The sequence below is a fragment of the Aotus nancymaae genome, unplaced genomic scaffold (assembly GCF_030222135.1).
Source record: "Aotus nancymaae isolate 86718 unplaced genomic scaffold, 86718_ANA_hifiasm-v0.15.2.pri h1tg000011l, whole genome shotgun sequence".
NCBI lineage: Eukaryota > Metazoa > Chordata > Mammalia > Primates > Aotidae > Aotus > Aotus nancymaae.
This window is the reverse complement of record NW_026988422.1, coordinates 88,337,373-88,362,765: the sequence shown is the minus strand read 5'-3', so window position 1 is coordinate 88,362,765 and position 25,393 is coordinate 88,337,373. Positions and strand designations below refer to the sequence as shown.

Genomic DNA, 25,393 nt, shown 5'->3' with positions numbered 1-25,393 from the left:
CTGACCCTGTGGAGGAGCTGCGAGGTCACCCAGGGAGCGGGTGGGGTGTGGAAGCCTGCGGACCAGGAAGCCTGGTGACCAGGGCAGCAGGGGGAGGCCTCTCTTGGGGTAGCCCTCAGGGACAGGCACTGCCGACCTTTGTCCCGGTTTCCCTCCTCTCGCCTCCCAAAGCCCAGACCTGCGGCCTGAGCATGTCCTGAGGGCATGGCCTGGCGACCCCCACGCCAGCGCCTAGCTGAGCAGTCGGCACCCCGGAGCGTGTGTTGACTGGCTGCTGGACCCGCGCGCCTCGCAGAGGGGAGGGCAGGGGCGTCGGAGGGGCGCAGCGCCCCCTGCAGCCGACGTGGAGGCGGCAGGAGCGGCGCGGAGAGGGGGAGATTCCCGGAGGAGGTGCGGGGCGGGCAGTAGGGGCTGAGCCGGGCTCTGGCCTCAGGGCCGCGCCACCCCGCGTGGTGGCCGAGCCCTAATCCGAGCAGAAGGCGGCATCTCCCCTGGGACCGCGAGGAGCGCGGCAGTGGCGCACTGATGGGAGGGGACCACACGGCAACCTCAGGGCGCCCTACCCCCGGCTCCTGACAACCGGAGGGAGCTCGGGCGGAGGAGGGGAGGCAGCTTGGCGATGCCGGCGCCCGCCTCGCCGACTCACGCGGAGGTGTGAGCGGGGCGCCTGCGCTGACCCCGAGGACTCGTGCCCCCGCCGCCCGGGCGCCCTGGGAGGCGCGCGCCGGGCCGGGGCGCTGGCAGGCGACGCCCTCCGCCGCCTTTAAAGCCTGGGGCGCACCCGGGTCCCCCGGCCCCACCCCGCGGCGCGGCCCCGCCCCCTCATGCATATGCAGGTGCGCGGGTGACGAATGGGCGAGCGAGCTGTCAGTCTCGTTCCGAACTTGTTGGCTGCGGTGCCGGGAGCGCGGGCGCGCAGAGCCGAGGCCGGGATCCGCTGTCTTCGCCGCCGCCGCCGCCGGGTGGGAGCCGGGCCGGGCCGGGCCGCCGGAGCGCGGACGCCAGCTAGCCGGAGCCGCCGCCGCCCCTGCACGCCCGCCTCCCAGGCCCGCGCGCCGCGGCGCTGCGCTCGACCCCGCCCGCGCCGCCGCTGCCGCTGCCTCCGCCGCTGCCTCTGCCTCTGCCTCTGCGGGCGCTCGGAGGGCGGGCGCTGGGAGGCCGGCGCGGCGGCCGGGAGCCGGGCGCGGGCGGCGGCGGCGGCGGCGGCGGGGCCGGGCGGGCGGGTCGCGGGGGCAATGCGGGCGCAGGGCCGGGGGCGCTTGCCCCGGCGGCTGCTGCTGGTGCTGGCGCTCTGGGTGCAGGTGAGCGGGGCGGCGGGGGCGGCGGGGGGCGCGGACGGGGCGCACCGGGCCGCCCCTCGGGGCCGGCGGGCACTGCCTGGGGCCGCCGCGCTTGGGGAGCCCTCCAGTCTGCGCGCGGCGGCAGGGGCTCCAGGCGGGCGCGGCTGGGTGGGGGCGGGGCGGCGGGGCCTGTTTCCCACCTCTGGCGCCCGGCCCGCCGACCCCGGCCCGCGCCTCCCTCCGCTCTCCCGCTGCCTTATTTTTAGGCGGCGCGGCCCATGGGCTATTTCGAGCTGCAGCTGAGCGCGCTGCGGAACGTGAACGGGGAGCTGCTGAGCGGCGCCTGCTGTGACGGGGACGGCCGGACAACGCGCGCGGGGGGCTGCGGCCACGACGAGTGCGACACGTACGTGCGCGTGTGCCTGAAGGAGTACCAGGCCAAGGTGACGCCCACGGGGCCCTGCAACTACGGCCACGGCGCCACGCCTGTGCTGGGCGGCAACTCCTTCTACCTGCCGCCGGCCGGCGCTGCGGGGGACCGAGCGCGAGCGCGGGCGCGGGCTCGGGCTGGCGGCGACCAGGACCCGGGCCTCGTCGTCATCCCCTTCCAGTTCGCCTGGCCGGTACGTGAGCTACACCCCTCGCGCTCCAGCCGTTCCCTCTCCCTCCGCACCTCAGCCCCGCGCGCTCCGCGGCCCCCCCAGCACCTGCGGCCGGACCTGTGTGCGGGCCGCGCGCGCCCAGGCGGGGCGGGGCCGGCAGGGGGCGCGTGCTCTGCGGGCTCGGTCCGCGCCTGGCCACGTGGGCGCGCGGGGCCACCGGGAGCCGGGTCGCGGCGGCGGCGTTCCGCGTGCGCGGCAGCCTGCGGCGTGTGCCTGCGTCGTCCTGCGCGTGTCTGTCTGGGTGGGGAGGCGAGGAGAGGCGCCCCTGTCCCGGGCAGGCTGTGGAGGCAAGTGCGCAGCGCGTGCTGGGGCTGGTCTAGGGCAGGCCCCGACGGAGCCGCCCCGGGCCCGTGGCCAGCCTGCGCCTGCCCTGCAGTTTCCTGGATGCCCAGGGGGCACGGGCGGGCGCCATGGGACTTAGGCCGGCGAGAGTCTAACGCATAACACCTATGTCGGCAGAAGCCCCTGATCCAAGATCCCTCAGAAGCAGAGATAGCGGGATCCTGGTGCTGTGGCTTTCCGTGGCACTGTGCTGTGACCTTCCGTGGCACTGTGCTGTATGTGGGTTTTTTTGGTTTTGTTACTCTTGGGAGGGGCCCTGGCCTGGGTATGCTGGGAGGAAGTGGGGAAGGGGTCCAGTGTCACTGGGAGACGGGTACTCACCCAGTGGTTCTCGGGGTGTGGGTGAGGGCTGGGGCGGTGGGTGGGTAGCAGTGATGGGGCAGGCCCAGGCCTCAGACGCCTGACCTCATTGTCTGAGCAGGGCCTTGCCCTGGTGCCCGAGGTCTTTCTCTGCTTGGTCACTGTGCTGGGGGCCTGGAAGTGGGTGAGGGTGGGAACGAGAGGGCCATGCCCACCTGTGATCGGGGAGTAGATGGAGCTGGGAGCCAGGCAGTGGTTCCAGCTGGCAGGAGGCACCAGGAGTGTGTCCACCTGGTACCCTGGGTCCCAAAGAGATTGCGAGTGGAGGACAGGCCCTGCCGGGTCTGGCTCCCAGTCCCGTGCTGTACCTTCAGAGCCCTGGCTGTGGCTGCCCCATCCTCACCCCTTCCTGAGCTCCCACCCGTGGAAGCTGGCCACGGTCCCCTCTGGCCGTGTCCCCAACCCCTTAGCACCCAGCTGGGTATCCCTTGACCCAGGGCCTCAGAGTGGGGAAAGTGTCCCTCAGATGGAAAAGGCAGGGGCAGGCATGGGAGGGCCCAGGCAGTTGTGAGAAGCCCAGCCCCTCACCCCCACGGCGGCACAGGCAGGTCTGAGCAGGGCCCGCAGCCTGTCATCTGCACCTGGGCCTGAGCCAGCGTGGCCCCACATCGCTACCTGAGGATGTGTTTTCTGCTCGAGTTGGCAGCAGGGGGTGTGGGGGCAGGGAGGTCTTGGAAGAATGTGGCGGGCTATCGCGTGTCTGCCCTGGCTCTTCGCCCCGCTGGCCAGCCGGTCAGGTGTGGGATGGGACTGGGCCTTCCTCGGAGCCCGGGCACTGGCTTTCGGGGCCAGCTCTCCTCCCTGCCTCTTACTCCCAGCCGGTTCCTCGAATGCCCCAGGAGGGGGCAGGCGGCCTGTCTCTGGGTGAGGGGCTGGGGCAGTGGCATAGCTGCGTGTTTGGGGGCAGCCCTGATCTCCTGCTATGTGGCCTGGCAGGAGCCGAGCCGTGATGCCAGCATTCTGGTATTTTCACTTGGGCGATGGCAGCCCATGGCCATGCTGCCTTGGCTTGCTGAGGGTCCAGTTCTGTGCTGTGAGCTGAGGTATACTTGGCGGTGACAGGAAGGCAGGGACTGAGTTCAGGCTCCCTGGGACCTGCAGAGGGTTTCAGCTGGAGGGTAGAGTGGCATCCTGCCCAAGCCTGTGGGACTCTTGGGCTCCCTGGAGTAAGGGGTATGAGAGAGCCTTGTGGAAGAGGAGTGGGGGCATCTGGGCTCTGCACGCCCTCCTCCGCCCCCTGGCCCCTGGGTGACTTTCCCACCCTGTGGTCTCTGCTGGTGACCCAGGCCTGGCTGGGTGACCCTCTGCCCCCTGGGCTGGTTTCTTGTGGCCGAGGTCTGCGTGCTGTCTACGACTCATGGATCTGCGCTGGTCTCAGCTTCCCCCAGTGAGTGGGCCCAGGGTCTTGGACATGGAGAGGTGGTGGACTGCCTGCCAGCAGGGTGCCCAGGCCACCTCTCCTGGCTCCACCCCAAACATCCCCAGGACCCCTGGGGTGTCCTGGTGCCTAGCTTGTAGCTGGCAGGGTGAGGCCACATTCTCCCAGTCGGTGTGTGTACGCACCCCCAGGTACTCTGTGGGTGTGACAGGTGGTGATGGAGGTTTGGAGAGTAGTGTCATGGTGGGGGCAGCAGGGAGCTTTGCCTTGGGGCCTGGTAGGTGGCAGGCCCAGGGGGCATGTGCTGGCTGAGGGAGGAGCAGGGTGGTGGCAGTTGGCCGTGACCTGGGCAGCCAGGGCCCCGCCCTCAGAGGTGGAGCTGGAAGCCACACCTGCCTGGTTGGCCCACCTCTGGAACCAGGAGCCCGCCTGCCAGCGAGGGTCTTTCCTACTCTGTCTCTTGCGTGTGCGTGCTGGGTTCCAGGGCAGCTGTGTGGGGTGACGTGGCTGGAACATGGTTCCCGTGGCAGATCTGGGCTTGTGAGGAGAGCAGGGCGGGGTGACGACCCTGTAGATGTAGGAGGCAGGCCTGGGACTGACCCTGTGTCCAGCAGCTCAGGAGGCCTGAGGTCCTGGGCCATAGGGAGGCGCTGGGGCCGGGCTTTTCTCACCTGTGAAATGGGCACAGTGGCGCTTTTTCATTGGAGGTCTCATGAAATCAGATAAGGCTGCTAAGCGCCCAGCTCAGACCGTGCTTCTGCTCCCAGCCTGGCTCCCAGACCTGCCCAATTTCTCCCCTTCCCTGCCTTCCCTCCCCTCCCCTCCGTTACCCCCGGGGAGGAAGACTCTTACAGAACCCTCCCCCTGCATCTGGCCCCGCAGGGCTCAAGGTGGGCCAGGCTTGTGGCAGGTGTGTGGTTCAGCCCCAGTCTACTTCCTGTCTGTACTGAGCTTGGGGCTGGGGCAGGCAGGGCCCTGGCCTCTCACCCTCCCTGCAGGGTATCCCGTCTGTACACTGAGGACCACCCCTCCTTCTCACGCCGTCCCACTGGGGACCAGGAGAGCTGTCCGATCTGGTGTGGAACGTGGGTGTCTGGGTTCCTGTGCTGGGTGGGCTTCGGTCTGCTCCTCCTGCCGTGGCCCTGTGGGGGGACTCAGGGTGGGTCTGCTTTGTACTTTGGGGGTCTTGTTCAAAGCTTTGGTATGGGGCAGGGTGGGGTTTTCAGTGCCCAGGCAACATGGGGACCACAGGAGCCAGGGAGGGCTGCCTTGGCCAGGGAGGACTGGGGATTGGGCTGGGGGTTTGTCAGGGTTCCTCAGGGTGGGCTGGGTCAAGGCTGCAGCGTGATGGGAAGGTAGCGGGGGCTGGGGGCCGCAGGCCGGGCTGGGAGGAGACTGTGGCTCTCAGGGGGTGCTGCTCCATGGTGTCTTGATGAAGGGGGTGAGCTAGGCCAGTAAAGAGGCACTTGTGGAGCCGGACTCCGGCCTGAGTTGCGGGTGGTGGGGTGGGGACGGGGAGACAATTATCTGCAATCCCAGACCTGAGCAGGGTCCCTGTCCCCCGACCCCAGGCGAAGCCAGGGTCCCTATCCGCAGACCCCAGGCCTGACCAGAGTCCCTATCCGCAGACCCCAGGTCCCAGCCAGGGTCCCTGTCCCCAGACCCCAGGCCTGAGCAGAGTCCCTATCCGCAGACCCCAGGTCCCAGCCAGGGTCCCTGTCCCCAGACCCCAGGCGAAGCCAGGGTCCCTATCCCCAGACCCCAGGTCCCAGCCAGGGTCCCTGTCCCCAGACCCCAGGCCTGAGCAGGGTCCCTATCCCCAGACCCCAGGCCTGAGCAGAGTCCCTATCCACAGACCCCAGGTCCCAGCCAGGGTCCCTGTCCCCAGACCCCAGACCTGAGCAGAGTCCCTATCCGCAGACCCCAGGTCCCAGCCAGGGTCCCTGTCCCCAGACCCCAGGCCTGAGCAGGGTCCCTATCCCCAGACCCCAGGCCTGAGCAGAGTCCCTATCCGCAGACCCCAGGTCCCAGCCAGGGTCCCTGTCCCCAGACCCCAGGCCTGAGCGGGGTCCCTATCCACAGACCCCAGGTCCCAGCCAGGGTCCCAATCCCCAGACCCCAGGCCTGAGCAGGGTCCCTGCCCCCAGACCCCAGGCCTGAGCGGGGTCCCTATCCACAGACCCCAGGTCCCAGCCAGGGTCCCTATCCCCAGACGCCAGGTCCCAGCCAGGGTCCCTGTCCCCAGACCCCAGACCCCAGGCCTGAGCAGGGACCCTATCCGCAGACCCCAGGCCTGAGCGGAGTCCCTGCCCCAGACCCCAGGCCTGAGCAGGGACCCTATCCGCAGACCCCAGGCCTGAGCGGAGTCCCTGCCCCCAGACCCCAGGCCTGAGCAGAGTCCCTATCCGCAGACCCCAGGTCCCAGCCAGGGTCTCTGTCCCCAGACCCCAGGCCTGAGCAGTCCCTATCCGCAGACCCCAGGTCCCAGCCAGGGTCCCTGTCCCCAGACCCCAGGCTTGAGCAGGGTCCCTGTCCCCAGACCCCAGGCCTGAGTGGAGTCCCTGTCCCTAGACTGCAGGCCTGATCAGGGTTCCTATCCCCACATCCCAGGCTTGAGCGGGGTGTGGCTGCCATCAGTCATACCCTGGGCTTTGTGGCAGGTGTTAGCAGGCCCCAGCCGCCACCGTCTTCACAGTGGGGGGTCTTGGAGCTCCCCCACCGAAGAGGGGGTGTGCTGGGGATGGCGGGTGCACCCAGGCAAGGCCCTGGCTGGTTTTTGGTGTGGAGCATCCGTGTCTGGGTCCCTGCATGGGGTGGGCTTTGGTCTGCTCCTCCTGCTGTGGCCCTAGGGCCCAGAGCTCAGGGGATGCTGTTCGCCCCCACCCCCTCTTCCCTCCCTCGGGAGACAATTTATCTGTGCTTAGAGCTCCTGGCGCCTGCACCAAGCTGTGTGCTCCATGGGGGGCGGGAGGCTGATGCGGGAGGCTGAGAGAAGAAACCAAGTTGGCGTGTTGGCCCGGGGCAGCAGGGCGAGGAGGCTGTGGGGTGCCCTGGGCTGTGGGATGCTCTGTGCTTTGGGGTTTCCTGGACATGGGGTGTCCTGGGCTTTGAGGTCCCCTAGGCCTAGAGTGGGACATCTAATGCCATGTCTGCTCCTGTGACTCGTGCCCCTGCCTGGGGACAGGAGGAGGGTTTGGACTTAGTCTTGGGGGGTTGGGCTGTGGAGGAGGTGATCAGATAGTCAGGCCAGGCTTGCAGGGAGAGGCTTAGCTGGGCCTGCAGGGATGAAACCCTTCCCCCGTGGCCTCCGGAGGCTGGTCAGGGGCATAGCCTCGCTAGGCTGGCCTCAAGGAAGGGTCTGGGTTCCTCTTCCTGCTTGCTGGGGAACCTGGGCAGATGGTGGGTATCTGACCTGTCCCCAGACCCCTAGTCCACCCTGCCCTCGTTGCCCCTGCTGGCCCCAGGCCCACGTCCCCACAGGCCCCAGCCCCATTCCTGGAAGGGCACAATATGCCCACCCCCCAGCAGCCCCCAACCCAGGCCTTCGTGTCTGTCCTGTTTTCTAGGGGTTTGGTGTTGATGAAACCCTGTCCCAGACCGTGGCCCACCAGGCAGGAAGGACGGGGTGAGAGGTTGCTATTTGCAAAGGAGGCAGCTGAGTCCTGGAGGCTGGCCCCTGGGGAACGAGAGGGGCTGGGAGGGCGCGGCAGGTGGGGTGAGGCTGCAGGTGCCGCCCTGTGAGCCGGCTCAGGTTCCCTCTGGATGACTTCCTGCCATCCAGGTGTAGGCACCCCAGCTGGCGGGCGGTGGGGCCCTCTAGGCGGCGGGCAGGCGTGCGTCCCTGTGGGAGCACGTAACCAGAGCCCTGGGCTCACGCGAAGGTGGCAGTAATCCTACCTGAGCGGCTGGCATGGGGTTTCCTGGGAGTGGGGAGGAGCTCCCTGCTGGCCCCGAGGCCCAGGTGTGGCTGTGCTGGGAGACCAGGAGGCCTGGCTTTCCTCTGCCTGCCCTGTGGCCAGAGCTGCTCTCAGACCCATGCGGGCCCCATCCTCTCACCCCGCAGTTGCCGCTTCCTGGCCCTGCTGGTTCCTGTCCAACGGCTAGAGTGACTGTTAAAGCCTGGTGGGTCCCAGACCTCACTCAGACCCCCAGTAATCACCCACTTCGCTTAGCCTCAGGAAGGAAGTCCGTGCTGGGCTCTGGGTCTATGGCGTGACCCACTGTCCCTGTGGGCTATGCGCTCCCAGCCCCTGGGCCTCCTTGTAGGAGAGCTCCTTGTGTAGGAGCTGCCATGCACTCCCTCACTTCCTCCCCCACACCCTGCAGCCTCAATCCCAGGTATCACCCCTCTGAAGTCCGGCCTGGCCTTTTTTTTTTGTTTTTTGAGACTGAGTTTCACTCTTTTGCCCAGGCTGGAGCGCAATGGCACAATCTCTGCTCGCTGCAACCTCTGCCTCCTGGGTTCAAGTAATTCTCTTGCCTCAGCCTCCCAAGTAGCTGGGATTACAGGCACCTGCTACCACAGCTGGCTAATTTGTATTTTTAGTAGAAATGGGGTTTCACCATGTTGGCCAGGCTAGTCTCGATCTCCTGACCTCAGGTGATCTGCGCACATCGGCCTCTCAAAGTGCTGGGATTACAGGTGCTTCGTTGGCCTGGCCTTATCAGAACAACAACCCCTGCTCCCTGCCACTTTCCCCAAGCCGCGCTGGCCAGAGGTTGGCATCCTTGGTGGCAAAGCCATGCCTGCCGCATACTTGATGTGAACGAAGGAGCCAAACGCCAGATGCCTGGGAAGCGGCTGGGTGCTCCAGCTGTCACCAGGGGTGGGGAAGGGCTTGGTCAGGTGCCGCCTCGAGGTTGGTGCTCCAGGAGGACAGGGGTGGACAGGCTGGAGCGGGTGGGTAGGAGCCTCGGAAGCCTCAAGGGTGCTCTGAGCTGGGGAGTTGTGGATGGAGCCCTGGTGGGGGTGTGGATGGAGCTGGGGGTTTGTGTGGACAGAACCCTGTTGGGGGGTGTGGATGGAGCTCGGGGGTATAGACAGAGCCATGGGGGTAGTGTGGACAGAGCTCTGTGTGAGGTGTGGACGGAGCCTCGGAAGGCATGTGGATGTATCTCTGGAGATCTCCTGGTTCCCATGGGCAGGGCTTTGCAGGCCATGATGGCCTCAGGGAGCCTGGAGACAGGCAGCGACTTGACCCCGTGGCCTGGCAGAGCCATGTGGGATGTGGGAAAACGGGTTTAAGGGAGCCTTGAGAGGTGGGATTGAGGGCCTTGTGACAGCCTGCTGTGGCTAGGGAGGGTTCTGGAAACCGGTTGGGGATGGCTCCCCACTTCTAGCCTCTGCTCCCTGCTGGTGCTCTGGAGGCAGGGCTCAGGAGGGGTGCCAGGGTGTGTACAGCTGTGAGGCGCAGGGTAGGCAGCTGTGTTGGGCCCCAGGTGTCCATATCTGAGGGACAGTTGGAGGTGTGGAGCGGGGGACTGGGGACTGTCCTGGAGGCCAGGCTGGGTGTGGCTGGCAGCAGGTTGGTTAGGGAGGGGCTGGACATGGGAGCGCAGTCTTCTGCGATGTCCTGGGAGGCCAGGCCTGTCCTTAGCTGGATGGGACCGAGGCACCGGGGTGGGGCTGGGGTGGGGACCAGGGAAGGGCTGGCAGGCATGCGGTTGGGCCTTGCGGGGACAGGTAGGGCCCTGGCTCAGTGGGGAAGCGTGGGTTAGGGCTAGTTCTCCCCAGCACAGCTGGGCCTTGGGGCTGGGCGGATGGGGGTGCTGAGGGATGGAGTGGGCCTGGCCTGCTCGCACACTGCCCAATGCAGCATCCCCCGGGGCCGGAAGCCAGCAGGCCCGCAGGTGGCTCAGCCCTAGCCCCCTCCTCTGGGCCCTACCTGGATGGAGCCAGGGCTGGGCTCAGGCCAAGGGCATGTCAGGTGGAGCTGTGGGGTTCCTGGACAGCGAGGGCCGAGAGGCTGTGGCATGTGGTGCCCGGTGCTGGGCAGTGTGGGGCGTGTCCCAGGGTCCCTCGTGTCTGAGACATGCCTGTGACTGACAGTCTGTGGGCTGCATTGGGTGGAGTGGGAGGCCGGCCGTGTGGTCACTTTGCCTGGCCGACAGCATCGTCTGTCACCATGGCTGGCGTACGAGGGCCAGGTGTCCTTACCATGCGGTAAGGCTGTGCTGCAAGGGCCCCTCCTGCCCCCCGTCCTGTGGGGGTGGAGGGAGGTGTGAGTTTGCCCGTGTGCCATGTACTTGCAGGACCTCAGCTCGGGCCCGTCGGGGGCCTCTGGCTGGGCGCCCTCTACTTGGCCACCCCCGTGCACCTGGTGGAGGGCAGGCTTGTGGTGGGGCCTCACATTCCCTCGAGTGGTCACCCCCAGGGAGGCATTTGCCCTGGAAACGCTCTGGGCCCCCGTCGTGGCTACTCCAACCAGGCTGCCCCTTGCCCACCTCCCCCACAGTCGCTCTTCCTGTGCTCTGTGCTGACTTGAGCCAGCTCAGGGCAGCCTGGGCCTCTGGTACCCAACGGTAGGGAGCCCAGGCCCCTGAGCCTGAGTGGCCCGGAGGGGCAGTCTCCCTTTCTGGAGCTGGGCCATTTTTGGTTCTGCAGAGGACGTGGCTTGAGGATGAGGAGGGTGGTGGGTCCTGTGAGGACTCTGGGAGTGGGTCCTTGGCTGGGGAGGAAGGGCCAGAGCCTGGCAGACGCAGGGGCAGAGTTGGAAGCCCGGGCCCTGTCCCACCCTGAACAGGGCGCAGGTGCGGCCCCAGGCACCTGACGCGCCTCCCCATGTCTGCAGCGTTCCTTCACCCTCATCGTGGAGGCCTGGGACTGGGACAACGACACCACCCCGAATGGTGAGTGAGCCCTGGGGCAGTGGCCGCTCCTCGCAGCTTCAGGGCACCGGTGGCAGGGCCCAGGTCCTCTGCCTGCTAGGTACAAAGCCTTCCTTTACCCAGGGGATCATGTGTGCTGTATCCCTTTTTGCTCTGGCTGCCGGGAAGCTCTGCCACATTTGGGATTTGCAGAGCTGTGCATGCACTCTCCTCCCTAGTCCTGGCTTTGTCTACGTTGTTGTCCTATTGAGTGTGCTCTTTTGGGGCCCATGTCAGTGACTCAGTGGAGGTGACACCCTTGAGTGTCTCTCTGGCTTTGTGGCCCCCTCTACTCGTCTGTCCTGGAGCACGGGGCCTTGGTGGCCATCTCCCTGAGGCTTGCCTGCTGGCTGGCTGCCCTGTGCAGGGCCCTGCAGGGGTAAGGCAGGGAGGGCTTCCATGGGTGAATGCAGAAGCACCCACAGGCCGAGGGAGCAGCTCGTGTGAAGGCCCAGGCGGGAGCGGGCTTGCTGTGTGGGAGGGACAGGAGGGGCAGCCGGGGCCACGCTCAAATCACGGGGGCTGGCAAGCCGCTGAGAGGACACGGGCTCTGTCTGTGGGGCCAGGACAGAGACCAGGGAGGAAGTGCCACATGAATCTGGGCACGTCAGGGTGACTCTGACCAGGGGCAGTCTGAGGGGTGAGGGGCTCTAGCTGTTCTCAGAAGTGGAGGCACGGGGTTGGCCAGTGGGTTGGAGATGGTGAGAGAGCGGGGCCAGGGTGTCCCAGCTGCCAGCAGAGTGGAGGCGCTGTTTACAGGGCAGGGACAGTGGTGGGGGTGTCTGGGTGGGGAGCAGCAGCCGTGGGGACCTCAGTGGCTCGGGGGAGTGGTGTTCCCTGAGGGGGTGGCGGAGGCACAGGTGGGCTGAAGCCAGAGCAAGGTTGGCAGGGCTCTTGATCTGGGTCTGGAGAGGCTGGGGCGGCCGGGAGGCCCCGTCGGGAGTGGGCCAGCGCAGAGTCCTTCCAGGTCTTGGCCCATGAGGCAGGAGAGGCAGGTCTGGAGGACCCCTTCACCGTTGATTGTGGAAAAAGTCGAAGCTGTGCTGAGCCACGGGGACCGGCAGCACGGACCTTGCCTGCCCCAGCCCCTGGTCTCCCGGGGGCTTTACTTAAAGTGAGGCTTAGCCAGTGGGTCCTTGAACCTAGGTCTGTCTTGGGGACCTTCGGGGTGGCTTGTTTGGAGGCGGTGTTCAGCACTTGTGGGAGCCAGTCACAGTGCAGGAGACGGGACAGCAGCGGAGCACCATGCCTGTGCCGGCGAGGGCTGGACACGGTGCTCGGGCGGGCGCAGGTGTGGGACCCGGGACTCACACCCTGGCCATAGCCGTGCCTTCTCTGTGGAGCCCGTGGTCTCAGCAGCCCTCCCTGCAGCCCCCAGCTCCTAGCGAGGCCCCCCAGCCTTCTGCGTTTAAGTGGGAGCAGGAGCGCAGGCTGGTGGCGGGAGGGACAGTCCTCCTGGGCCCTGAGCTTTCTGCAGCAGCCTGGCCGGTGGGCCTGCCCTCCCGGTGCTGCCGCCTGCTGTGCCCGGCCTCGCCGTGCCGCAGACTTCTCCCGCCCCCTCCCCGTTGCCCTGGAGGCCGCCCGGCCGGGTGGGTTCCTCCAGCCCGTGCTGACTCTGCCGCCCCCCCAAGAGGAGCTGCTGATCGAGCGGGTGTCACACGCCGGCATGATCAACCCCGAGGACCGCTGGAAGAGCCTGCGTTTCAGCGGCCACGTGGCGCACCTGGAGCTGCAGATCCGCGTGCGCTGCGACGAGAACTATTACAGCGCCACCTGCAACAAGTTCTGCCGGCCCCGCAACGACTTCTTCGGCCACTACACCTGCGACCAGTACGGCAACAAGGCCTGCATGGACGGCTGGATGGGCAGGGAGTGCAAGGAAGGTGAGGGCCGCCACCGCGGAGGGCAGCGGGGGCCTCGGCAGGCCCGGGCACAGGCCTCGGGGCCGGCCGGCCGCGGCAAGCCTCTCCTCCTCTCTGTTCGCAGCCGTGTGTAAACAAGGGTGTAATTTGCTCCACGGGGGATGCAGCGTGCCTGGGGAGTGCAGGTAAGTGTGCTGCGGCCCGTCTTCGCCCTTCCATCCCAATGCAGCAGACGGCGCTGGCACACACAGCCTGGCTCTCAGGAGTCGCCTGGCGCTGGCTGGAGGTCGGGCACACAGCGAGCGGGAGGCTTTTCGGTCAGTGCGGTAGGCGCATGTCTGAGCCTGGAGTATGTCTGATGATAGCCCCGTGAGGATGCTGAGGAGATCAGGGAGGCTGGCTGGACAGCCACGTGGCCAGGGGGCAGAGGTCTGGAGGCTGCCAGCCACCCGGAGATGGGGCACGGGCAGGGGACACGGTAGCACTGCCCGTGGGGAGGGGGTGGGCAGTGAGAGGTGGCCAAGCAGACGAGGTGGGAGAGAGGCCTGCAGGGCCAGGAAGGGAAGACAGGCTGCTGGCAGGTTGGTAGCCGGGCAGGGTGGGTGGAAGGGCCGAGGTAGCCGTTGCATATGGAAGCAGCAGACGGGAGGCTGTGAGGAGGAGGCTGGGGGGAGGAGGCTGCGGGGAGGAGGCTGCTGCAGGGCACGTGGGGGCTGGGGGAGAGGGGCCAGTGGGAGGTGGAGAGGGGCCTGCAGACACCCTGGGGTGGAGCCCAGGGATTTGTGGATGGATTTGATAAAGGGGGACGAGTGTGGGGTCGAGAAGACCCCAAACTGCTGAAGAGTGGACCCTCTGACTGCAGGAAGAGCGGCCACAGAGGAGCAGGCAGGGGCAGCAGTGGGGTGGATGGCGTTAGGGGGACGCCTGCCCGGCGCAGGAGCCACCGAGAAAGCTTATGGGCGAGGCCCAGCCCTAGCCACACGGGGGTCTGTGGCACTCAGGAGGTGTTTAAAGCCTGGAAGGAGTGGGAGGATAGAGAGGAGACAGGCCGAGGGGCCAGTCCTGGCCGCCACAGGTCAGGGCGTACAGATGAGGAGCCGGCAAGGGCCTCCACGAGTGGCCGGGGTCTCGTAGCCAAGTGCAGACAGCGGACGCCTCGGGACCCGGACCAGAGTGTGGGGGGATCAGGCCGGGGGGCTAGCATTGCCCGAGAGTGGAGCAGAGAAGTGGAGGGGCAGCAGGAGGGGCTGGGGCCCGGGGTCTGGAGTGGGCGTGGGCTCTGATCGGGGAGCCTCCTGTGTAGGAGCGGGCTGGGGAGCCCGGGAGAGGGGACGAGCTGGCGGAGAGACAGCAGGTGGACGTGAGTGCTGCCCTCCAGCCCGCCTTGGGTTGCAGGGGGTCCCAGGAGCTCTCTCTGAGGAGTGGGTTTTCCTCCATGGGCGCTTCTCAGACAAGGACGCTGGGGCACAGAGAGGGCAAATGATTTCCCCAGGGTCACACAGCCTGGTGTTTCCAACAGGAGGGGCAGTTTGGGACCCAGCTGAGTTGGGAGCCAGGGTAGGGAGGTGGGTGGCCCTTCCACAGGCCCCACGGCTGAGTGGCCTGGAAGCCTCCTGTGAGGAGCTGCCCTGGCCAGTCCCATGGCAAGGAGGCGAGCGGGGCCAGGGCCACCCACCCGGTCACTGGCACACACAGGGATGCCCGGCCGGGTGCGCGAGCCTCCAGTCAGCCCAGGAAGCGCACCAGGGTGACCCTGGTCTGGGCAGAGGCAGGCCTTCGGGAGTCGGCCCGTGCAGCCTCGCCTGGCCCTGCGTGACCAGATGACCTGGATGGCTGGGGGTTGGCAGCCGGAATGTCCCACCGAGGCTGGAGGAAGGCGGCCGAGAAGTTGGCCGTCCCCGCCCTTCCCCCCGCAGGAAGATGAGGAGCAGGAGTCCAGGGGCCTGGTGGGTGGGGCAGTAGGTGAGCCCCGCCCGCCCCTCCCGCTAGCCCTGCGGGGGAGGCACAGCTGTTGCCGAAGCCCCGGCTCAGGTTCCAGCGCAGGACGCGCCCCCCCACCGGATGCTGCGGAGATGACCGTGCCTTCCTGCTGAGGCCTCTCCAGGGCCCTGGGGCTGCTGGCTGGGGAAACCGGGAGATGGGGGCCTGCGTGGGCTGCCCCGCCCTGGGTTGAGAGCACGCCCTTGGGACTCACAAGGGCTGGGCTCTGAGCCTGGCTGTGGCGCTCCCTGGCGGGTGACCCAAGGTGTGCACAGCCCCGCCCTGAGCCTGGGTCTCTATGTCCACGGAGGAGGGATTCCAGGCGGGATGTGAGGCCACCCACATGGACCATTGCATTCAGGGTTGGGTGCTGGAGACACGTTCTCCCCAGCCTCAGTTTCCCCATTTGTGGCGGCTGAGCTGGACTGCTAGGCCTCTGGTACCGGCTGTGCGGCTTGAGGGCGGCTCAGGAAGGGCCGTGGTCTTTCCTTTTGCAAAAATAAAGTGTGGCGGGTGCCGATGTGGAAGTGACGTGGCCTGGACGTCGTTCTTGTCCTGCAGGACTTGAGAGTTCTAGGAAGGGCCTCCCGGCGTCCCGTCAGGGCCTGAGTGGCGGCCCCCTCGAGTCAGGCCAGCTTCTGCCCTGGCCACCTTCCCCCTCCTGGAGGACCCCCAAGAGGGGATGTTGACCGATAGCCTGTGGCAGGGCCAGGCCTGGGGGCCAAGAGGCCTCTTCGGGCCGTTTTCGAGGGCGCGCTGGAACTGCTCCGGCATGAGGAACTACCCTGCACAGGGCCGGCCCAGGACAGCCTGTGGGCCTCAGTAGGTCCATCTGTGAGATGGACACTTTGTGGGACTTTACTGGGAGGGAGAGAAATGACTGCCTTTGGGTGGGGGTGAGGGCGTGTGCTGTGCCCAGGGCTACATGGCTGAGGCAGGGCCAGGAGTGCTCCCCTACTGCCCACCGGCCTACCCAGCCCCTGATGCTGCCTGGCCCTGGCAGCATCTGGTGAGTCCAGGCCGGCGTTCTCATACCCGGCAGGGCCTTCCTTTCCTGGCGCCTGCTCTCGGGGCCCAGCTCACGGGTGAGTCCCAAAATAGCTCAGGGAGGAGTGACGGGACAGCTGGGCTGACCGTCAGCCGCCAGCGGCCGGGAATGCCCGTGACAGTGGGGCTGGCCAGCGGGGCCGCAACTCCTGCCTGGCTGGGGCTGCTGCAGTTCAAAGGCCCGAGGCCGCCCGCTGGCCCTGGGTGTGGCCCGAGTGACTGCCTGGTTCCTCTGCCGCCCTCTCAGGTGTCACAGCTCACCGGGTCTCGCGCCCCTCCCCTTCCCCCAGGTGCAGCTACGGCTGGCAAGGGAGGTTCTGTGACGAGTGTGTGCCCTACCCCGGCTGCGTGCACGGCAGCTGCGTGGAGCCCTGGCAGTGCAGCTGCGAGACCAACTGGGGCGGCCTGCTCTGCGACAAAGGTGGTGGCGGGGGTCGGGGGTGGGCCTGATGTCCACCGTCGCAGGGCGGAGGCTGGGGGGTGGGGACCAGGCTTTTCGCTTGAGCATCCCACCCCTGCTTGCAGACCTGAACTACTGTGGCAACCACCACCCCTGCATCAACGGAGGCACGTGCCTTAACGCCGAGCCCGACCAGTACCGCTGCGCCTGCCCCGACGGCTACTCGGGGAGGAACTGCGAGAGGGGTACGCCGGGGGGACGCCGCCCAAGTCCCAGCCAGGCAGGGACTGGTTCCTTGGGGAACCGGTGAGGCCCCATCCCTCTGGCCTCCTGTGTGGTGGGTGCCTGACCCCCAGCTTGGGGCCCCGTGGGCTTGGGGAGGACTTGTGGGAGGTTGGGGGCCTGGCTGCCAGCCTTGACCCCCTCTGTGATTCTGCAGCCGAGCACGCCTGCACCTCTAACCCGTGTGCCAATGGGGGCTCTTGCCATGAGGTGCCATCTGGCTTTGAATGCCACTGCCCATCAGGCTGGAGCGGGCCCACCTGTGCCCTTGGTGAGTGTCTGCAACGTGGGCAGGGGACCCTGCCTGGCATCAGTGGTGGGAGTGGGGCAGCTCGCTGAGGTGGGGCTCGGTGATGGAGTCCACATGTGTGGCTGTGAATGTCTTGGCGAGGACAAGTGGCAGGAAGACCCCGGCTTGTGGTCCCCCCTGCTCACGGGGACCTCATCCCCATGGATCACGCTGCCACGGCCCCACCTTTCTCCGTTTTCTGCAGACATTGATGAGTGTGCCTCGAACCCGTGTGCAGCCGGTGGCACCTGTGTGGACCAGGTGGATGGCTTCGAGTGCATCTGCCCCGAGCAGTGGGTGGGGGCCACCTGCCAGCTGGGTAAGGGCTCCGAGCGTGTGCGCAGGAGCGTGGGCTGTGCATGCGGTGCTGCGGGCGCCAGGCATGGTGCTGCGGGTGCTGCTGGGCTGCGGGCGCCAGGCGTGGTGCTGCGGGTGCTGCTGGGCTGCGGGCGCCAGGCGTGGTGCGGTGGAGCAGGCAGGGCCCGAGCCCATGGCTCCCCCTTGTCTTTTTCACAGACGCCAATGAGTGTGAAGGGAAGCCGTGCCTTAACGCTTTTTCTTGCAAAAACCTGATTGGCGGCTATTACTGTGATTGCATCCCGGGCTGGAAAGGCATCAACTGCCACATCAGTCAGTATGGGGGGCGGGCACTGGCAGGCGGGCCGAGGCGCGTGGGACCCCGCCTCTGACCCTGCTCCTCTGCCCCCAGACGTCAACGACTGTCGCGGGCAGTGTCAGCACGGGGGCACCTGCAAGGTGAGGTGGGGCCGGGAGGGCGTGTGGCGTGGGGGTTGTGGGGCCATTGGGGCGCCTGCAGGAGGCTCACCCGGCCGGCCTGCCCAGGACCTAGTGAACGGGTACCAGTGCGTGTGCCCGCGGGGCTTTGGAGGCCGGCACTGCGAGCTGGAGCGAGACGAGTGTGCCAGCGGCCCTTGCCGCAGCGGCGGCCTCTGCGAGGACCTGGCCGACGGCTTCCGCTGCCACTGCCCCCGGGGCTTCTCCGGGCCGCTTTGTGAGGTGAGGTGTGCCTGGCCACCCCGCCCCACCTGCTGCTCTGGGAGCTGTAGGGTAGGCCTCATCCCCTGACCACGGGGCCTCAGTGACCACGGGTTGATGCAGGGGTAGCCGTCCCCATGGCGTCCCGGGCTTAGGCCTCCCCGGGTGTCGGGTGGGCGCGTGGGGCTGTCACAGGCTTGGCCCCCTGTGGGCCTTGTTTGTTGTGCCGGGCCATCCTGGTGTCCTAGGCCAGGAGCCCTCAGGCTGCTGGCTGCCCAGGCCCATCTGTCCATCTGTGTACCCCCTTGGGACTGAAGGGCAGGGCGCTGTGGTGGGCAGAGCACATGGGGCATGGTAGGTGCCTGATGATGGAGGAGCATGCACCTGCCATGGGTGAGTCCTGGGTCCGAGTGAGCATCTCTCTCCAGGCTGATGCTCTCATCTCCCTCTGAGCATCCGTTGTGCTGGATCCCTTCCCCCAATCTCCCCTTTTCCCCTGCCTCCAAAACCCCTGTCTCCCTCCCACCCCGTCCCCCACCTCCCCTGACCCACCTCCCTCTCCCACCTCCCCTGACCCACCTCCCCACCATCCCCTCTCCCACCTCCCCTGACCCACCTCCCCACCACCCCCTCCCCCACCTCCCCTGACCCACCTCCCTCCCACCCCCTCTCCCACCTCCCCTGACCTCCCTCCCTCCCACATTGGGCAGCCCAAGACCCTGCCCTCGCCTTGGTGCGGAGGATGGGCCTCCTATCCAGAGGGCTTCTTGGGCCCCAGGGAAGGGGTTGGGGTCTGACCTCAGGTCCTGTGAGCATGGCAGGGGCTGGCCCTGGAAAAACCCACAGTCTTGGCTCTGAGGGTGGCTGGGCAGTGTGTGAGAGGGTCGGGAGCCCAAGCTGGGCTGCAGTGGAGCTGGGGATGGAGGTGGGGGCTCTCGGGTGTCGGTGTTCAACTGACAAGGTCTGGGCAGTCTCAGTTGGGCAGGGGTCTTGGGCTCTGGCTGGCACTGCCCGGGCCAGGGTGGAGGGGCCTGAGGTTCCCTGGGATCTGCCTTCCTGTGGCCGCAGAGGCCTGGCCTGTGTCCCCGGCCCAGGCTCTCACAGGCGTCCCCGCACCCTGCAGGTGGACGTCGACCTTTGTGAGCCGAGCCCCTGCCGGAACGGTGCTCGCTGCTATGACCTGGAGGGTGACTATTACTGCGCCTGCCCCGATGACTTTGGTGGCAAGAACTGCTCTGTGCCCCGGGAGCCGTGCCCCGGCGGGGCCTGCAAAGGTGCTGACCGCAGCGTGGGGTGGTGGGGAGATGGTGGGGCCGGGGTGGGCCTGACTCCCGACCGTACTGCCCGCCACAGTGATCGACGGCTGCGGCTTGGACGCGGGGCCCGGGGCGCCTAGTGCGGCAGCTTCCGGCGTGTGCGGCCCCCACGGACGCTGCGTCAGCCGGCCAGGGGGCAACTTCTCCTGCGTGTGTGACAGCGGCTTTACCGGCACCTACTGCCATGAGAGTGAGTGGCCGAGACGGGGGTCGGGGTGGGGCTGGGCCGGCCTGCGGCCCCGGCTCACCCGCTCGCCCCTGCAGACATCGACGACTGCCTGGGCCAGCCCTGCCGCAACGGGGGCACGTGCATCGACGAGGTGGACGCCTTCCGCTGCTTCTGCCCCAGTGGCTGGGAGGGCGAGCTCTGCGACACCAGTGAGTGTCCCGGCGCCCGCCCACGCAGCCCATGTGTGCCTCCACCCCTGTGGGCCCCTCATCAGCCCGAGGTGGCCACTGCCTGGGTGCTGCTGGGCCGGTACCCAGAAGGGCCCAGCCGGAGGGTCCTGCTGCAACACGGTGGAATCCCAGGCTGCCCCGTGCCCGGGACCAGCTCCCCACCCCCGACGCTCCTTCCCTGCCTCTCTGTCCTCCCTGGCCCAGCTCCAGTGCTTCCTCCCCCGGGAAGCCCTCCCTAAGCGCCGGTGACCCCCCGCCCGCTGACCGGCGTCCTCGCCCCCAGATCCCAACGACTGCCTTCCCGATCCCTGCCACAGCCGCGGCCGCTGCTACGACCTGGTCAACGACTTCTACTGCGCGTGTGACGACGGCTGGAAGGGCAAGACGTGCCACTCACGTGAGTGCCCACAGGCCCCGGCTGCCCCGGGACCCTGGCCCTGGCGGTCTGGGGCCCGACTGCTGAGCGGCCCATCTGCCCACAGGCGAGTTCCAGTGCGACGCCTACACCTGCAGCAATGGCGGGACCTGCTATGACAGCGGCGACACCTTCCGCTGTGCCTGCCCCCCTGGCTGGACGGGCAGCACCTGCACCGTGGGTGAGGAGCCCCCGACGCCCCTGCCACCCCGGGCACGGGCCCTCCCAGGAGCCGCTCCCTCACGCGTGCTGGGCCAAGGGGTCTTTTTCGAGGGCCACACCTGCCCCCTGCCCCGGGTCTGTCTGCCCTGTCTGGGTTGTGGATGTGGTGTGGAGACCTGGGGCCTGCCCCAGCGCCAGGTGAGAAGCTCCCTCCTCCTCCTCCTCCTCTCCTTGCAGCCAAGAACAGCAGCTGCTTGCCCAACCCCTGTGTGAACGGGGGCACCTGCGTGGGCAGCGGGGCCTCCTTCTCCTGCATCTGCCGGGATGGCTGGGAGGGCCGCACTTGCACCCACAGTGAGTGCGGGAGGGCGTGTGGGCGGGGTCGCTTCCCTCCACCCAGACACATCCTGCCCCCGACTCTCTCCCCATTCCCTCTGCCAGCCCCTCGTGCTGCTGCCCCTGCCCCCAATAAAAGGCACCCTCCTTGATGGTCCTGCCCAGCTTCCTGACCCTGACCCTCCCCAGCCCCACAGTGTGATCACGCTGAGGCTGGACAGAGGCTGGCATGCTTGGGGCTGGGTACTGATTCTCTGCCTTCTTCTCCCAAACCAGATACCAACGACTGCAACCCTCTGCCTTGGTGAGTGGCACCCTGGGGCCGCAGCAGGGGCGGGACTTGGCCTACCGCAGGGCCGCCTGACGCCCACCCTCTGCCCTGCAGCTACAACGGTGGCATCTGTGTTGACGGCGTCAACTGGTTCCGCTGCGAGTGTGCGCCTGGCTTCGCGGGGCCCGACTGCCGCATCAGTGAGTGGGCTGTCGGGGGCTGTGGGCCTCAGCCCTGGGAGCCCCTCCAGCCCAGCTGAGGCGTCAGGAGTCTGCAGGAGTCTGGGGACATTAATGTCCATATCCCTTGAAGGGCAGTGTGGCCACAACCACTTCCTGCCTCTGAGCCTCAGTTTCCTCACATGTCTGTGTCCTGTGGCATACCCTGCGAAGTGATGAAGTGGGGGGCTCCAGCCCCACGGACCATTCTGGGGCCAAGGGAGGAGAAGGACGGGACCCGTGGGGGTTGAGCGGGTGGCCTGACGTGGGACCCTCTGTGGCTGGAGGGCTGGCGCCCTGGGTGTCAGCCCAGCTGTCTGTCCAGTGCCTCTTGGCTGGTCTGACCCAGCAGCTGGGGTTGATCTAGGACGGGACAGACCCACTGCAGAGGCAGATGGATGGAGGAGGGTGCTGTTGGGCCAGGGCCAGGCTGGGTTCAGGAAGGCCTCGGGCAGGCAGCAGCTTGGGCGGTGGGGCAGGTGGGCCCTGCAGGGCTGGCAAGGCCTTCGCGCTGGCCCAGGGGCTGCTCATCAGCCTGGGGCTTGCGCCCACGTGCGCTGGCTCCCTGCTGCGCTCGGCCATGCCGGTCCTGCGGTGGGCATTGGCTTCACTGCGCTGAGCGGCGGCCGCTCTCCCGGCAGACATTGATGACTGCCAGTCCTCGCCCTGCGCCTACGGGGCCACGTGTGTGGACGAGATCAACGGATATCGCTGCAGCTGCCCGCCCGGCCGAGCCGGCCCCCGGTGCCAGGAAGGTAGGCCCCGTGTGATTGCCCTGGGCTGGGTCGGGTTGGGGGCATGGGTGAGACCCGGCCCCAGGGCCAGATGCCCACTGCTGACCCTCGAGCCCCCTTTCCCCACAGTGATCGGGTTCGGGAGGTCCTGCTGGTCCCGGGGCACTCCTTTCCCACACGGAAGCTCCTGGGTGGAAGACTGTAACAGCTGCCGCTGCCTGGACGGCCGCCGTGACTGCAGCAAGGTGCGGGCTGCCTGGGAGCCTCCCTGCCCTGCCCGGGGCTGGTGCTCGCTGACCCTGACCACTCCGTGAGATCAGGAGGCGGGTTATGGGGTCAGGGTGGGCTGAGAGCTATCTGCCTACCTCTGAGGGACACCCAGGGAGAAGGGAGCCCAGCTAGGCCCCACGCCTTGATGTGAGGTTGGGACGCAGAGGCCTGGCCTGGTCCCCACCTTGCTCCGCCTGCCCTGTCTGCTGTCCAGCCTGACCTGCCTCCCTGGGAGCCCCTGGGGCTTGCAGACCTGGGCGGTGTCCCTCTGCTGTGTGGGGCCTGCACCTGCCTGTGGGTCCTGGTTCGTGCGCCCGCATCTGACTCTCCTGTGTGTCCCTGTCCAGGTGTGGTGCGGGTGGAAGCCTTGTCTGCTGTCCGGCCAGCCCGAGGCCCTGAGCGCCCAGTGCCCGCTGGGGCAGAGGTGCCTGGAGAAAGCCCCAGGCCAATGTCTGCAACCACCCTGTGAGGCCTGGGGCGAGTGCAGCACAGAAGAGCCACCCAGCACCCCCTGCCTGCCGCGCTCCGGCCACCTGGACAACAACTGTGCCCGCCTCACCTTACGCTTCAGTCGCGACCACGTGCCGCAGGTGAGGGGCCCGGCGGCATCCGCTCTTGGCGTGGCCAAAGCCCAGCCCCACGGGGCAGGGAGGTCCTGGTTGGCCGAACAGTCACTCTTGGTCACAGAGAGTGGCCCTGTGGGGTCAGATGCGCAGGACATTGGGCTCGGTGCTGGGTGGGGGTGGCAGAGGAGGCTGGGAGAACAGCCAGCGTGGGGTGCCCGTTGGTCCAGCTATCCTGAGGGCCTGGACTGATGGTGCCATGGCTGCCTCGGCCTGGCTCTTGGGCTGCAGCTCGACGGGCAGTTTTGCCCTGGCCAGGGACCCACTTTTGTCTGCTGTGTGCCTGAAGCTGGGTCCCGTCTCCCAGGAGGGGCTCAGAACAGGAGACCCGCAGCAGCTTGCTCTACCGTTTCCCCCCGCCATCTGCCGGTGGAGCTGGCTCCTCCGAGGATGGGTGGGGGGCGCTGTGCCCTGCCTCCTGGTGTAGGGCATAGCCGGATGGGAAGCTGCCCCCACTAGGCCCTTGGCATCTCTGCTCTGCCCTCATGGGCAGGCTGTGGGGTGTGTCCTGCGTGTACCCACAGTGCCGGTCCAGGGACATAGGTGTCAGGTTCTCGGCCTCGCCCTGCCCTGCCCTGCCCACGCGCTGCCTGTCTCTACTCAGGGCACCACGGTGGGCGCCATTTGCTCTGGGATCCGCTCTCTGCCAGCCACGAGGGCTGTGGCGCGGGACCGCCTGCTAGTGCTTCTCTGTGACCGGGCATCCTCGGAGGCCAGCGCCGTGGAGGTGGCTGTGGTGAGTGCCTAGTGGTGTGCAGCACCTGGGTGGGCACTGGGTCCTGTCCTGTGCAGGTCATGGCCTTGCTAGGCAGAGGCTCTGGCAAAGCTGGTCCTGGTGTGGAGGGACTGCAGGCAGGCATGTCTCCCAGGCTGGGGCTGCGGCCCCTCACTGCCCACACTGCAGGCCCGTCCAGTAACTGCTCCCTGGGCCCGGCCAGCATCAGGACGAGCAGGGCTGTGGGGTGGAACCCGCTTTACAGCAGCTGTGTCCTCCCCTGGCCCCCCGCTCTGTCTGCCTCTGTGTCCTCACGTCACAGGCAGCAGGGGAGTCTGTGGGCTCGGGCCGCCCTGCAAGGCCTGCTTTGGGACTGCTCCAGCCCTGGGGGGTGTCAGATGTGAGTGGATACCAAGAGGGTCGGGTGAGACTGGGGCGGGCATGTGCCCGGAGAGGAGAGGGAATGTTCCGGATCATGGTGTGGTGGGGGTGGACCGTGGTGAGTGTGTGCAGAGCAGTGGGTGTGGCCGTGGCACAGTGTGGCAGGTGGAGGTCACGGCCAGGCACGGGAGGGACACACAGTGTTTTGGTGTCCTAAAGCCACTGCAGATGGGGTCGGGGGACATGGGTGTGTGCTGCTAGGTGACGGAAGGGCAGTAGAGGCAGAGGACAGATGTGAGAAGTGAGCCAGCACAGGTCACGGCACCATCAGGCACGTGGTGGAGACAAGGGTACAGCCCTGGGTCACCGTGGCCTCGTGGAGGTGCTAGATTTGTGGTGCCCTTGGGATGTGGCCCCTAGGTGGGGTGGGGGCTGGGAGCAGGTGAGAAGGGAAGGGACAACCATCAGAGCAGGTGTCAGTGGACGGTGCCACCCCCACCCTCCCTCCCCCTCGACACACTCACTGCCTGGGGTTGAGTTCCGTACCGCAGGACCCCAGGCTCTCCCATGCGCCATGCTCCCGCGTGACCAGGGCCTCAGTCCCGGGGGCAGGCTCGGGCCCTCAGGCTATCCCTACAATGCTGTTCTTTGCTGCAGTCCTTCAGCCCTGCCAGGGACCTGCCTGACAGCAGCCTGATCCAGGGTGCAGCCCACGCCATCGTGGCCGCCATCACCCAGCGGGGGAACAGCTCGCTGCTCCTGGCCGTCACCGAGGTCAAGGTGGAGACGCTCGTCGTGGGAGGCTCTTCCACAGGTGAGGCGAGAGGTGGGCCTGGGGAGGCGCCAGGCAGGCAGCTCAGGCGTTGGGGCACAGAGCCGGCCTATCGTGCAGCCCCCGGGAACACAGCAGTCCCTGGCACCTGCTGCCCAGCCCCCCAGGCCCCGTCCTGGGACTCTCCCCACAAGCCAGGAACCAGAAGGTGGGGCCTGGCCGCCTGGCCCAGGCCTGGGTGTGTGGCTAGCACCCTGCAGTCACCCTGGCCTCAGTACCCACTGGCCCTTCTCCTCGGCCCCCAGGTCTGCTGGTGCCCGTGCTATGTGGAGCCTTCAGCATGCTGTGGCTGGCGTGCGTGGTTCTGTGCGTGTGGTGGACACGCAAGCGCAGGAAAGAGCGAGAGAGGAGCCGGCTGCCGCGGGAGGAGAGCGCCAACAACCAGTGGGCCCCGCTCAACCCCATCCGCAACCCCATCGAACGGCCAGGGGGCGGCCCCTGGGGCGGCGGGGGCCACAAGGACGTACTCTACCAGTGCAAGAACTTCACGCCGCCACCGCGCAGGGCGGATGACGCGCTGCCCGGGCCGGCCGGTCACGCGGGCGTCAGGGAGGACGAGGAGGACGAGGACCTGGGCCGTGGTGAGGAGGACTCCCTGGAAGCGGAGAAATTCCTCTCGTACAAATTCACCAAAGATCCTGGCCACTCACCGGGGAGGCCGGCCCGCTGGGCCTCGGGCCCCAAAGTGGACAACCGCGCGGTCAGGAGCACGAACGAGACCCGCTATGCCGGCAGGGAGTAGGGGCGGCCGCCAGCCGGGCCGGGACCGGGACCCACGTGGGAGCCACGCCACCTGCCAGACCTGGAGGCCAAGGCCATGTGCATAGTTTCTTTATTTTGTGTAAAAAACCACCAAAAACAAAAAACAAATGTTTATTTTCTACCTTTCTTTAACCTTGTATAAATTATTCGGTAGCTGTCAGGCAGAAGACAACGGCGAGTTCTCGGATAGTTGTTATTTTTGTAACGTTCCCGT

At 67.3% G+C, this 25,393-nt stretch overlaps 1 protein-coding gene across 1 annotated transcript; it reads left to right on the top strand.

The window, feature by feature from the left end:
* The first annotated feature begins 1,235 nt into the window (after positions 1 to 1,235).
* On the top strand, positions 1,236 to 25,159 carry JAG2 (jagged canonical Notch ligand 2). The gene is made up of 26 exons (XM_021675253.2): positions 1,236 to 1,301; positions 1,547 to 1,903; positions 10,814 to 10,871; positions 12,521 to 12,772; positions 12,876 to 12,936; positions 16,069 to 16,199; positions 16,304 to 16,423; positions 16,618 to 16,731; positions 16,955 to 17,068; positions 17,266 to 17,379; positions 17,459 to 17,505; positions 17,593 to 17,766; positions 18,869 to 19,019; positions 19,099 to 19,251; positions 19,326 to 19,439; positions 19,744 to 19,857; positions 19,943 to 20,056; positions 20,275 to 20,391; positions 20,650 to 20,677; positions 20,759 to 20,844; positions 21,504 to 21,617; positions 21,726 to 21,841; positions 22,214 to 22,456; positions 23,094 to 23,225; positions 24,243 to 24,399; positions 24,663 to 25,159. The coding sequence occupies exons 1-26, from the start codon at positions 1,236 to 1,238 to the stop codon at positions 25,157 to 25,159; spliced, it is 3,744 nt and encodes a 1,247-aa protein (XP_021530928.2).
* Positions 25,160 to 25,393: the final 234 nt, after the last annotated feature.